Source organism: Hakea prostrata, chromosome 7, assembly GCF_041222555.1.
Source record: "Hakea prostrata isolate BN-2017 chromosome 7, UWA_Hpros_2, whole genome shotgun sequence".
Lineage (NCBI taxonomy): Eukaryota > Viridiplantae > Streptophyta > Magnoliopsida > Proteales > Proteaceae > Hakea > Hakea prostrata.
The window spans coordinates 3,716,362-3,730,861 of NC_142606.1; the positions used below are offsets into that span (position 1 = coordinate 3,716,362).

The window sequence follows — 14,500 nt, forward strand, 5'->3', positions numbered from 1 at the left end:
GGTTGAGTATTGAAGAGCTTTGTCGCCATCGAGGCTGCAAGAAGAGCAGAGGAATTTACTTGTACTTTCTTTTTGCACAAGTTACATGGAGTACCACTAGATTGAGCTCGGTTGGCAATTGGAAGGCTCCACCAATGGGATGGATTAGGGTTAACGCTGATGCCTCGTTTGCTAATGGTGGAGCTCGGTGTGGGGGTGGGTATTGTGGCACGTGATCTTTTGGGTGATATTTTATTGGCAATGTTGGAACTGTTGGTTTTTGGCTTCATAATTTGTGGCTGAGGCATTGGCTCTTAGGAAGGCCATGCTTTCTACGCTTTAGGAGGATCGACAACAAGTCATCTTTAAATTTGACAATCTTGAACTCATTCAATGTTGCCTTGGAAGTTTGACAATAATTTGTATTGAAGTTATTGTCAAAGGACATGCTCCATTGTGCTTCTTATATAGAGGATTGTTGCTTTTCTTTTGTTACTAGGGTCTGCAATTCTCTAGCTGATGTTCTAGCAGGGAAAGTCGTTGACTAAGGCTACAATTGTTTAGCCACTTTTCACTTTTGGCTTAGAAATTATTTCTCTGATGCCTTGAGTTCTTCTCAATAAAAAAATTTATTACCAATAAAAATATTGAAGATTCTCCAAATATCAATTCAAATCTTTACGGTTTTTATTATATTTTACAGAAAAATGATATTCCATAAAGAGTGCTTATAATACCAGCTTTTTTGTCTTTCTTTTTCTTTCATGGGGCTTTACTAAAGCCCCAGACTTTTTACTCCATGTACAGCAAGCTAGGAATCTGCAAATACCTTAAAAATCAGGAAGGATTCCCGTTTGAATGGTTCATCCCTCTATCTCCGTAGGCATCTTCTATTCTATTTTCACTTTGGCGAATGTAATTGCTTTTCTATCTTAAAAAAAGAAGAGTTATACTATCTTTGAAAAAAAAATGAAAAAAAAAAAAGAAAAGAATGTAATCGTTATTGGTGCCTCATGAGTTCAGGCCATAGCTTTGAACTTAGAGGCAATTCTTTGCCACCCAAACCTAGTCAATTTAGTTGTGAATATCACCTTTGAATATCAGCATCTGAGTCGTTTTTCAAAGTATAACGTGACTTCACCATTTGGAAGCAGTTGCTTGAAAATTTGTTACACTGTCCAAAGTCTTACTGGTCATTATCGTTATCATGTTTCTCCAAGTAATCCAACCAAGAGACTTTTCTTCAGTTTTCAAAATCAAGCTTTTTGTTATGACTATCTTCTGCTTTCTTAGACTTCGGGACCATAGTTTGTTCGTTCAGACATCTTATAACTAATGGAAGGCTTCAAATATTTTTGGGTAAAAACCAATTCTACTGAGAAAAGGGGTGAGAAAAGCATCCAGCATCAGATTACATAAATCCAAAAGCCAAGGATCAGAAATGGACTAGACCATCCTACTTGCAAGGGATAGGGCCCTCTTTGCTAAAGAGTCCACAACAAGATTGGCTTCTCTAGGAGATTAGATTCATATCTAACTCACTTAAATGTTAATGAACCCAGACCTTCCCTGCCCCATGAAACTTGCATGTATGGATTTATGATGAGTCAAATGTAAACAGCTGATCCTGAGTAATGTCAATACCCCCATTTTAGGATCAACTTAAAATGCATCTAGATCATTTCATACAAATATCAAGGGACCTTACCTCTTGTAACTAGATCTGTAATCAAAAACTTCAAAAGGTAAGTATATATGGGAGTCATGTATGTTGACTGACATCAGACGATTGTTGATTTGTTCATGATGCTTAGGAACAATAACAGAACAAAATGACTAGGTTAATAGGGAAATTATATCTACCGAAGCAAATAGTCCAGTAAAAAGAAAATAAAAGCTATATATTACCGTCAAATTTCAATGTCTTTGTGTGAGGCCCTGTAAATCATCTGGCAAGCAAGCAAACAACTGTCAATATTATAAGAAGCAAAAATAAAAATAAAGAAAAATAGAAACAAAAAGGTAATAGATGCTCTATGATTTCCATCACAAGCAAATCCTCCACTAACATATTCCGTAAAAGAAAAGAAACTTTGATGAAAAATCAACAGAACTTCAAAATTCTGTTACTTTGCTGAACCATCCATAGATACTGGTGCAGGGTGTGTTCTTCATTGCATACTATGTACATCATACGCACCAAAGGGGAACAAACACATCCACGAATAAATATAATATATCCACATCACTGAAAGACGAATGAAAAGGCAAAAGTCAAACTCAAGTATCCCACTGTATCTGTAATCCGCCAATACTATTTGATATGTATCATAAGAAAAAGGCACCGACACAATACCTAAATAATGTCGATACCTATCAACATGCTTGATACATCTTTTATAAACTATAGAACATGATCAGTAACGGCAAAACCTTACCAAGAGCTCCTTTAAAGCATTCTAATCATTTGGGGATCATACAGCTTGCAATTAAAGATCAAAACCAAGCACAACAACATTGTCAATTCACACTACAATTTTTTTGCTCAAGATGTTGATTCTTATTTTTATTTCGGGTTGGGGTTGGGAAGAGAAGAGTCGGGGGAGTCAATGATGTGTGTACCTAATCTTGCCCCAGTCAGAAAAAGACATCGTTTTTAGTATTAATACACGTACAAAATCTCATCCTTTTTGCATAGTGAATTGAATAAATTTGCCTCTTCATACTTTGCTCTCTCATTTGTACACAGTACATTTACATGATACTTTGGTATTTTATACTTAAAAACAGTATTTGCCTGTATCCTGAGCACCTCCATATGTTTCTTGAACACTTACATGTATATCTTCCATCTCTATGATACATCCAAATCACCCTTCTGGTATGTTACCTAACACAAATACTTTAAACCTTGGCTTCGGTAAAGAAAAAAGAGTCACTTTTCATATGAAATAGACAACACCACTGAACACAGGGGATACCTGATCAACAACTGTTCAGTACTGATCTAGATGAAGCTGTATTATATGGTTTGTGATAATGATCTGATTTTATAGAGTGCATACTAGGCAATGGTAATTGTGGAACAGGAAAGAGAACTAGAGCCAGTTGAAAATAAATAAAGAGTAGGGCTGGTTCACTTGTGAACCAACCCCTTGGGCCATAGGCCCCATTAACTGCATAGCTGGACTTTTAGAAGGGAAATAACACTGTTCATGTGAACAGTGTCACAGTGATTCCCCCCTTTCCTTTAAGTATCTTTGTCTTATTCTCAAATACTTTTCGAGAATTTGTGGGTTCTATAGCTTTAGAATACTCTTAAGACCGTCAAAGTTTAATTACCAAATTACCAAAGGAAAGAAGGGGGAGGGAAATACAATAGCGAACCAAGATGTCTCAACATGTGGCACCAAGCCTTACAGCAAAACTTAAAAGTGCGAACAAAGAGAAAGAGGTACAGCTTACAAAAAAAAGAAAGAGGCACATAGCACTAGGCAATAAAAGACCAAAAGACAAGGCCAAGAGGGAAATTTCACTAATCTTTTTCTTCTTGACTTGGAGAGGATCGCAGGGGCAGAGCATTGAATTGGAGGGATTTCTTGACATAGTGCAGTAATAAGGCCAAAGAAGGCTGTTTCTCAGACCCAGAGGACAAAGAGGTTGCAGTTGTGCAAAATCTTTATCATGAGCAGGCTCTTCAATGGAGTTGACTTCAGAAGTTTCACATTGATTAGCGGTAGCAACGATAGGAGGGAGACCAGGACAAAGCACGACAGAGGTGGCAAGGGTAGGGAAGGAGGGCATGGGACAACGGAAGAGAAGAGAAGAGAGGGAATGAGAGAGACAAAAAGAGACAGATTGGGATCAAGAGATGATAGAGAGGGAAGAGAGAGCAGAGAGACGGAACGAGAGGGCAGAGGCTAGTCCACAGAGAGAGGGGGAGAGAGGGTTGGAGAGGGAGAGAGAGGGTGAAGTGAGAACAAGGTGGATTGAGAGGGATAGAACAAGAGAAGTTGAGAGAAGGAAGAGAGACACAAACGATAGAGAAGAGAGGGAAGAGAGAGTCAATGGTGATGCACACTCCCAAACCAGGGTTCAACTTCAGCACTGTGCATTTAAATGTGCAGCATTCAAGTCTGCCCCTCCAAACCAACCCCATAACAAAAAAAGAAAAAAAAAAACCTATTGTAGTACATAAATGTGGTTGCATAAAGCCTGATAAATTCTATATCACTTGGTTTCTAATTTCAGATCAGGAATTTTAGTTTTGTCATTGTCAGGAATATTATCTAAACAACTCAGCAAACACTTATTTCTCTGTCTGGTCGAGGAAAAACTTGCTTGAAATATATGTAATTGACTGGTCTATGCCTACAGCTTTTATGAAATTGAATTACTGAAGCGTTGCTTTGTGTGATTATTTTTGTGTCTTGCTTAAATCGTAAGAAGGGTGAGGGCCTTAGTTGAGAGAGAGAGAGGACAGACCTGCTAAAGCAAGAAAGGCGAGCGACGCGCGAGGAGTGAAATTCTCCATTATTCTTTCAAGTTCTCCTCTCAAAGAAGTCTAATCCGAACTACAGTAGCTCTTGCACACGCACCTACTAAAGAGGATGTGGTAATCAGCGAGCATCGACGAATCTCAATAAAAACTCGGAAAAACCAATTGAAGATCAATCAACTCACGCAATAGATAATCCAATTGAAAACTAGATTCAAGTGAAATCATGCTGCAGCTAACGGATCAAAGAGTATTAAACTAAGTATTACTTGATATTTCTAACCTAGGTTTGATTGAGAGAGAGAGGGAGAGAGGACAGACCTGCTAAAGCAAGGAAGGCGAGCGACGTCGCGAGGAGTGAAATTCTTCATTATTCTTTCAAGGTCTCCTCTCAAAGAAATCTAATCCGAACTACAGTAGCTCTTGCACCCGCAGCTACTAAAAAGGATGTGGTAATCAGCGAGCACCGACGGAATATCAATAAAAACTCAGAAAAACCAATTGAAGATAATCAACTGATGCAATAGATAATCCAATGAAACTAGATTCAAGTGAAATCATGCTGCAGCTAACGGATCAAAGAGTATTAAAATAAGAATATTACTTGATATTTATAACCTAGGTTTGATTGAGTGAGAGAGAGAGGATAGACCTGCTAAAGCAAGAAAGGCGAGCGACGTCGCGAGGAGTGAAATTCTTCAAGATAGCAGAAATGAATTCATCAAGAAGAACTCGCAAATCTCCCAGAGCAATTAATCTACGATCTTTCACCTCCATTTTTGGGAATGTTTTTTAAAGATGAAGATTCCTTATTTTGGTTCGAAATTTGAATCCGGAGTTAAGAACGACGGTATAAATTGATAAGGGCGCGGAGAGCGTAACCGACACGCGACTCTACGAATTGTTGTTCAGTTCTGTCACGCGCGCCTAATATACGTGAAAAATCTGACTAGGATGCTGACTTGGAAAGATGGCCCACAGAGCGTAAAGCTGTGGGTCAGTGGGTGCCGTTGCACGATTCATCTTTGTAGTAGACTGTAAACAAAAGTAAGACGGTGGAAACCCTAGAAATTAGGTTTGCTTTGTAAGATTTTTATTATTTTAATTAAAAATGTTTATTAGGCATTTGTTGAAAGATTCCCCTCCAAGGAGATAAGCCAAATAACGGCGACATCAAGAAATGCTTCGATGATATCAATCAATCCATCTATCACCATCGATGAGGCATCTGAATCAAACAAGTTGGTTATTTGAACGGCGTTAGATTGACGCACCCGAGTCAATATTAGTCAATTTAAAGAAAGAAATGATTAATTTCTCTTTCTTTTCCTGAACAGTGCCAAAACCAGCAGGCCTAGTCAATTGTAAGATGGATTAGATTTCCACATGCAGAGCTGAAGTGCTACTGTTAGGTTCTGCTTGCCTTCTTTGAGAAAATCCTTGTCTTGTGTCTGCAAATCCAGCTTTTGTTGTTAGCGTTGCCTGTGTTCCATCAACGATGCCGCCCCGTGCAGTGAAGAAACCGTCCACAGCAGCAACAGCACTGAAGAAGAGGATACCAGTGCAAGCCTCAGCAGAGACAAAAGAAGAGGAAGAAGAAGCCCTTCAAAACAACATCAATAATAGAACTTTCAGTTCAAACTACGAGGAACACCGAGAGTCCTCTCCAACTCCGAAAGGTACTTCCGCTTTTTAAGAATGAAAAAATTGAATTTTTTTAATCTCTGGTTTCTTCTTTTAATTAAACGAGTTTTTGGTCGGAAATGCTAAAACCCTAGTACAAACTTTGGGTAAATGATGTCTAGATGGAACTTTGGAGGATTTGTTTCAGATTGGTGAACTTGATTTGCAAAAACAATGGAAAAAATTACGGAGAGATTTTGGTTTTTTTGTTCATTTTTTTGTTGTCTCAGAGGAAAAGGAGAAGGATGTTCCCATTGCTTATCACGAGGTTGATAGATCCGAAAGGTTGGAGCTTGAAGACAATTACCCCAATTCTGAAGCGGAGGATGATGGCAGGGCGCGTATGAGGATGCGAGGCGAGGAAGAACACTATGGAGACACTACTTATGGAGATTATATGATGGAAGGGGTGGGGGAGGATAGACATGGTGAGGAGATTTATGGTGAAGAAGAGGAGGAGCGTCGTTACATGGCAAACGAGAGGCAGGAGCGGCGCAAGCAGAAGCAATTCGAGATTTTTGTTGGAGGATTAGACCGAGATGCTACTGAAGAGGATCTAATGGAGGTTTTCAGCCAGGTTGGTGAGGTCACTGAGATAAGACTTATGAAGAACCCCGGTACTCATAAGAACAAGGGCTTTGCTTTCCTACGGTTTGCAACCGTTGAGCAGGCTCGCCGTGCCATCAATGAACTTAAGCATCCAATGGTATTGACTGTTTTCTTGGTTTTCTCCTCCTTTTCCTTTTTCTTAAGTTATTTTGGTCTCTTCAGATTTTAGTATATGATGTTGGTTTGTGATTTTCAGGTCGGTAGAAAGCAGTGTGGGGTGGCTCCAAGTCAGGATAATGATACTCTATTTGTTGGCAACATATGCAAAACATGGACAAAAGAAGCTGTAAGTATGGTGATATGTTTTATTGAGGACCATCGTCTAAGCTTTTTTTTTAAATAATGGGTTGGGTTCTACCCCAGGTTACTCAGCCAAATTTCTGCTGCATAAATTTCTTCATGTTGGATCACTTTGTTTCCTTCTTCAGTTGAAAGAAAAGCTTGCACACTACGGTGTCGATAACTTCGAGGATTTGACATTAGTTAAAGATGCTAGAAATGAAGGAATGAATCGGGGATTTGCTTTTCTTGATTTCCCTTCTAGAGCAATTGCATTGGAAGCGTGCAAGATTTTGCAGAGGAGGGATGTTGTGTTAGGTACAGATCGAACGGCTAAAGTTTCCTTTGCAGACACCTCTATTGAACCAGATGATGAAATTATGTCTCAGGTACGTAGAGTATTTGTTGACTAAGTATTGTAGATATTTCTGTTGCGCAATTAAATGACAAATTACAATCACTGGAACAATAAGTTGATCAAAGTCACTCCACAATCAAAATTGGCTCATGAAACTAAATTGAATTTCAAGATCTGATCTCATCAGAAACTAACTGATTAGACTCTCAATAGTATGGAAATCAAACTAATATACAAATTTTAATACCTTCCAAAAAATAAGTCTGAAGAAAATTAAGGAATAAAGCATTTATTGTTGCAAAATTAAAAGAAAAGGTGACTGCATCGATCTTTTTCTTGTATTCTGTGTAATTTTTCCTTTTCCTTTTGAAGTTGCCATCTGGTCTGCCTGCCGGAGTTGTGTCTCTTCTTGTCCTTTTTATTGAAGTTATTTGCATGAAGAATGGAAAAAGAAACAATTGAAGATAATTTTACAGCCTATAATGGAATAAAGGTTCAAAACCTTCCAAATCAAATGAGAGAAAAGTTAACGTGCATAGATCTCACAAAATTACACGTTTACACCTATGACAAATCCTCAGTCTTATCACCCCATGTTTGGCCAATGTGTCCACCATTTCAATTCTACCCTTGACCTCCACTGGAATAAGAGGTTTACCATGGAATTCAAGTGTGTAACTCTTAAAATTTCCTAGGTACTAGCACTGTATGTGTGGTGGAGACCTTAAAGGCTCCTTTTCCGGATCACTTATCCGTGCAATGGCACAAACAGTGGACAAGAATGATATCTATGCAAGCATTTTTTTTTCCTTGTAAAGAAAGAAGGGTGTTTCTCTTCCTTTTTTTTTTTTTTTTGGGGGGGGGGGGGGGGAGCCTTTTTTATTAAAGATATTCATTGTTACTTGCACACCTTGTCATGATGGGGAAGTAACAAATTGTGTTAATGTAGTGTCGTCTGCTTTCTTCATTTGATGATTTTATACTCACTAAACTTATCGGTACCATGCCACTCAAGTCAATGTTGGTGACTTTTCATATTCACTTTCTATCCTGGATTGTGACAGCAATATCCTTAGCTTTCAAGCAACAGCAACAATATCATGCTACATTATCCAGAGTTGGATGTGATTAGGTTCCAGAGTAGTGTGTTTATACTTGCTAACGCAGAAACTGTGTTTTTGATTGTACAGAGCTCTTAAAAGTTTTACTAATAGGATGCTTATTGGGTTTACAGGTTAAAGCAGTATTTATTGATGGTCTGCCTGCTGCTTGGGATGAGGACCAGGTCGAAGAACATCTTAAAAAATATGGAAAGATTGAAAAAGTTGAACTGGCAAGGAATATGCCAGCTGCTAAAAGAACAGATTTTGGCTTTGTAACATTTGACACACATGATTCTGCAGTGGCATGTGTTGAAGATATTAATAATATTGAGCTTGTTGATGGTGACCAAAAGGTTAGTTACTAGCCTATATCTATTTAGTTATAGGGTTATTTGGAAAAGTTTATTGATGAAATTGACTTGACATTCACATGGATTCATGGCAGATAAAGGTTAGGGCAAGGTTGTCAAGGCCACGCCAAAGAGGCAGGACAGCAAAACATGCCAGAGGAGGTTATTTAGTTGAAGATAGTGGTAGTCGGCATGGCAATGCTTCCTGGAGCTCCAGTATGCCCTATACTGATTCCTGGAGGTACTCAGGGCACAGTGAACGAGGCACTCAAAGCCGTAGGTCATATGGTGATGGTTATAAGCAGCCTCTTGGTCCTCGGAACAGATATGCACAGGTGGATGTTATCTCTGACAGAGTTGAGGGTAGAAGGAGAGTGCTTTCTCCTAGAAGGTCCTATGATCGGATGTCTCCTGGTTCTCCTAGAAGGTCCTATGATCAGATGTCCCCTGGTTCTCCTAGAAGGTCCTATGATTGGATGTCTCCTGGTATGTAACTCCTGATATCGACTCTTGACTGTTAATAGGATTACTGTTCTTTCTTTTTTGGGTCTGTGTTTGTGAGTTATTCCTTGTGTGGGAAATTATTTTCTCTCATTCAGGTCCCGCTTATGGAAAGAGCAGTTCAAGGAGGGAGTACATGCAATATGATGATCCTTTTCCCAGATCATCTGATTACACTAGTGCTCATTCTGAGAGGCACATGTCCTATAGAGATGATTACCCTTATGGTGAACCAGGGTATCCAGATAGTCCTCCTAGAAGCACCTCTCGTGGTGCTGTTCGTAGACCTCCCCCTCTGTATGCTGAAGAAAGCTATGGAAGACAAATGCAGCGGCAGCGGCCTTCCTACCATGATGGTCATAGTCGTGATTACCCTTCTATATCTGGCTCCAAGCGTCCTCATTCTGCTGTGGTTAGATTCTTTTATATGTTTTCTACAGTCATTATAATTCTCATTACTTTACCAATTATATATAAATTTTCTTTGAAGGATTTTCATCCTCGCTATGCTGAGTCCACAATCAAGCAATCACAAGCTCGCTATGAATATGGGAGTAGTAATGCCATGCCATATGATGATGGTGCTTATGGAAGCAAGTCTACCAGGTAATGGTCAGCTTGAGCTTATCTCTTACTAGCGTATGGCTCTTTCTGTTGGTTCTGATTTTTGTGGTTACTGTGCATTTGTGCTAGGGTGGGGCGTGGTTCTCATCTAGGATATGAAGGAGATGGTCGGAGTTCTGCAGGGCATTCTTATGGGTTGTATGACTCACGCACATCAAGTCTGGGTTACAGCAGAGGTATGAAAATAAAAAAAATGGGTTGCTTTTGCTTATGTTGAGTATCTTGAACATTTTTTACCTAGTGCACTTCATGCAGATGAGGCAAGGAGAAGTGATGCTGGAGGAACGTACTCCAGCTATGGTGGGGATTACATGTCTCCTGGAGAAGATGTATGTTGATTTGTCTCCATTAGATGAAAATAGTTGATCAACAACATGACATACTTCAAGCTTCTTTTGGTATTTAAGCTTACTCTTTTTCTTTCTGATTCTTCTCTTGGCCCTCTTTGTTCAGGTTGGTGCTGACTCATACTCATCTGCCTACCCTAGTCGTCGTATAAATGATGGCTACTTAAGTGGGAAAAAAGGTTCAAGATCATATTATTGAGGTATGTTTGATTCTGGTTACACCATGATGTTATCTTCAGGAGAGCTACAGATAGAGCATCACAGACAAATTACCAAGATATCAATTTTAAGAACACATTCTTGAGATTAATTGAAGGGGAAGTTTAGCTGAAGTACGTGCCAGAATTCCAATTCATTGTTTTCTTTAATGGCTGGAACCTCAGGATGTGGATATAGGTCTTTGATGACTTGAAGCCATTTTAAGGAGTTCAACCCATAAAGTTCATCTCCTGTACTCTTTGGAAGATTGATGATGGGATTAGTTATTTATGATTGTTAGCTCCAAGGATGATCACAAGGGTTTAACTCAAAATAGTTGAGAAATTTGGCTGATTCAAGTTAAAAAGGAAGGTATGGTCTGTATGTATGACTTGGTGATTCTAATTATGATCTCTATGATCCTGTCCAGATGGATGGAAAAGCTGAAGCTTAAAAATCGACACTTATTTCCCAAGGATTTGAGCAGTCTCATAGATCTATGTGGCTTGTTTGGGCTGCTTTTTTTTCTGTATGGCTGTATATCATATGATCTTCGGCTAGTTTGACCTCTTAAGTATGTTACGCTGCGCATCTGAACTTGGTATTTCCTATTATTGAAAGATTCTTATAAGGTATTAGAGTATTTGATTTCCAATTAGCACTGCTTTTCTGATATGCACCAGTTTGCTTTATTTTGGATTGAAGAGGGTATGAGTTGCTTGAGTAGCATCTATATTTGTCTCTCTTGAAGCTTGAGAGACTGTCATTCAAGGTTTCCTATTATAAAGGAGGAGAACTTTTCTTTGCTTCTCATAGCTTGAATGGGATTTACGACTCAAAACTAACCTGGATTTAAAGGTCTTGTGACAGACATCAGGGTGAGATTTTAGGACCTGGATAAAAAGTATTTGGTACAAGTCAATTTCAGTTATACTTGGATTACTAACAAAATCTGCTTTTGGTCAACTTAGTGTGCTTGTTGATGCAGTTGATGGTTTTGCCAATGTAAACATTCTTAATGCAGACTGACACTTTTGCTGAAGTCTTAAGAGCTTTTAGTTGATTGTTAAGATGTTTTACTTTTCACAGAGAACTAAATTAGGATGGATCAATTGGAGAGGTGCATCAGGAGTTTTGTGTGATCAACACGCTCCTGAAAACTTGGAATGGAAACTTTATAAGACTATTAACACAAACCAGCTATAATATATGGTGCAGAATGTTGGGCTGTTAAAGAAGCATTATATGCATAGCAAAGAAGAAGATGCTGATACGGCTGTGTTGTGATGCTAGGAAGCATATAGTAAGGAATAATCACATCAGAGCTGATTTAACCGAGTTTTGACACATGCTAAGCTATGATAAAGTTTTGTAGCTGGCATTTTCATGTTCAAAAGAGCCCTTTGGATGATTATGTATGGAGATTTGATTCAGATTGAAGGAACTAAAAGAGCCGAAGGCATGCTTTAAGATGACTTTAGGGTGAGTGCTTAGGCCATGTACAAAGTATGACCCTGTAGAACTTATTGGAGACCAAATAATCATGTAGCTAATTGATCCTATTTAGTTGGGATAACACTGAGCTGCTGCAGTTCTTTTTTCAAGAAACTCCAGCTTGATCATTAATACATTCTGATGACAGCCTTCAGTCCTTGTTCATCTTGGGCAAGTAGTAACTGATAGTGTGGTGATTTGATGCACATGTTGCCAACATAAGAGAGGCACATATCCTGTTTGTAATCCACAGAAAGAAGAGATACCTCAGAGGGGAAGTTAGGACTGTGGGTTTGGCAAGAAAATAGCTTATGCAGTACCTCTGCTGTAGTGGGAGCAATTATTTAGAAAGCACCTTGTGTTTAAGGTCCTTGTCATTCATCATTCTAATTTGTTGAAAGACAATAAAGATATGGAGTGGGGTTAAGGAACTCAATTAGGGATCAAAATATACCAAAGAAGGCCTGTGGAAACTGATAAGCTTACTGTTCCAAAAGGTCCAGTTAAGGAACTCAATTAGGTATATCAAAGAGGCATGTTGAAACTCATAAGCTTACTGTTCCAAAAGGAGCAGATGATGATTGATGATGCTTAAGTGGGGACTGAATTACTAGCCGATTTCAGTTCAAAGCACTACTGTGGCACTCTAATGCACAAATATATGGTAATTTTATACACGATAGGCTGGCTTGATTCCCAGAATCGCTAAGAGCCCCCCCCTAAATCTGTTTCTTCCCAAAGAGAGGATGGAACCGTTCTAAGTTCTAACAAATGTTTCAAATGAAATCTATTTCTTATCTGTTTTACCCGTGAAACAGATTTTTCATTCAAGAGTGGTTTAAAATCTTCAAAAAACCAATCTTGTCTACACAAGTTTGACCTCATTTAGGTGTTAAAAGCATATTATCTATTGGCATCTAGTGGAAAAAAGAAAACATTATAGTACAATTAATGAAATATTTTTTAGAGTCCTACCGTACCTGTTGACTGAAGTTCCCGTCATTGTGTATATGGTTAATCATTTATACATAACCTCTTGATTTCAATGTTCATACGGATACTAGTTTCTCTTAGCCGGCACCCCGCCAATAAGTACAAGAATTCATTTTTGGTCAAAAAAGAAAAAGGGGGTCGTAAATTATGAAATGGAAAATAAGTTGGTGTCAAGATACAAGATGTAAAATGAAGAAACAAGGAGAAAAGAAGGAAAAATGCTTGTTATCACACGGATGTGGATTGACTTTTTCCCTCTCTTCTTAAAACAATACTTCCAATGAGTATGATTCATCCCATAATGGACAAAAGTTCTTTGGATTTTGGGGGTTTTTTTTTTTTTAATAACTAAATCGTGATGCCAAACTTTAATAATGCAGTTTCTCGGAATTGCAACGACAATTGATACCAGGCGTTAGAAAAAGTATTTTTGTTATCACAGGAGTCAGCATTTGGCATACCCTACAACGGTTTTAAAATCAACACAAGGGATATTTGTAGAGTGGTTTTAAGATTATGACACGTGGTATTTTTATTCATTCCTTACACAGGTATCTCTCGCGAAGTTTTAGATTTAGATTATAACACGTGGTACTTTTGGAATTCAACTGTTATTATAATAAATATAAGAAATTTAATTATTATTCTTAAAAATATCACCGTGACATGATCTAACCATAACTACGAAATTTAATTATTATTCTCGAAAATATCACGTGACATGATCTAACCATAATTATTGCATGAAGATCACTAACTACCTATTTCTTCTTTTTCCAATATGTCATGATCTGCTTTTTGTTCTAAAAAGATTCGCAAGTAAATTGCATTATATCCCAAAATAAAAGTCTTAATACACTGGCATCCCCACCTTATATCTTCAAAATTAGACTTGTATTGGACATGTAAGTCTAATCTATTACTTTTTACAGTTAAATTACTATTTTGTTTTTTCAAATTTCAAAATTACCCTCAAATTTATTGAAGATACCTCAATATCCTTGAACTTGAACTATTAGAATGGAAAGAAAAAAAAATTCCAATCAGATTTATCTTTTTTTTTTGCGAACAAGAGAGAAATTAGGCTTCAGTGTGCCAATTTATCCATGGCGACATAAATTCGTTGCACGCTTGCAGCCCCCAATTGGACCTATTCATTAGCCATGAAATGAACCCTTTCTGCTTCTTATTTCTCTTCTTCTCATCTCATCTAGACAAAAACAGATGAAATTGAGTCAAATGCAGCACACTAGAATTTTAAATGAAACAAAAGAAAATAGAGAACCCAAAATAGATTTCGAAGTGCTGAAATTCTGGTTAACGAGGATCTGGGTAGGTGAGAGAGGTTCTTGAGCCAGGAAATGAAGAGAATACCAATGCCTGAGACCACCATGGCTGTTGCTTAGGCCATTCATTGTGAGCCCAGAAGTGAATACATAGTTGAACATAACAGAAGAGAAACACACGAGAAGAAAAGGAAACAA

At 38.2% G+C, this 14,500-nt stretch overlaps 1 protein-coding gene across 1 annotated transcript; it reads left to right on the forward strand.

The window, feature by feature from the left end:
• Nucleotides 1-5,814: 5,814 nt before the first annotated feature.
• On the forward strand, nucleotides 5,815-13,097 carry LOC149009056 (uncharacterized). Its single transcript, XM_089163094.1, has 11 exons — nucleotides 5,815-6,156; nucleotides 6,391-6,866; nucleotides 6,966-7,055; nucleotides 7,198-7,437; nucleotides 8,641-8,862; nucleotides 8,955-9,345; nucleotides 9,459-9,772; nucleotides 9,851-9,966; nucleotides 10,054-10,160; nucleotides 10,240-10,313; nucleotides 10,438-13,097. Exons 1-11 carry the CDS (start codon nucleotides 5,976-5,978, stop codon nucleotides 10,528-10,530), a joined length of 2,304 nt encoding a protein of 767 aa, XP_089019220.1. The 5' UTR covers nucleotides 5,815-5,975; the 3' UTR covers nucleotides 10,531-13,097.
• Nucleotides 13,098-14,500: the final 1,403 nt, after the last annotated feature.

Bases quoted from the DNA above. Each gene is read 5' to 3' on its own strand.
- LOC149009056 (XM_089163094.1), top strand. From the start codon at position 5,976: ATGCCGCCCCGTGCAGTGAAGAAACCGTCCACAGCAGCAACAGCACTG. The intron at 6,867-6,965 runs GTATTGACTGTT...TGTGATTTTCAG, and splicing joins ATGAACTTAAGCATCCAATG to GTCGGTAGAAAGCAGTGTGG. The intron at 10,161-10,239 runs GTATGAAAATAA...CACTTCATGCAG, and splicing joins AAGTCTGGGTTACAGCAGAG to ATGAGGCAAGGAGAAGTGAT.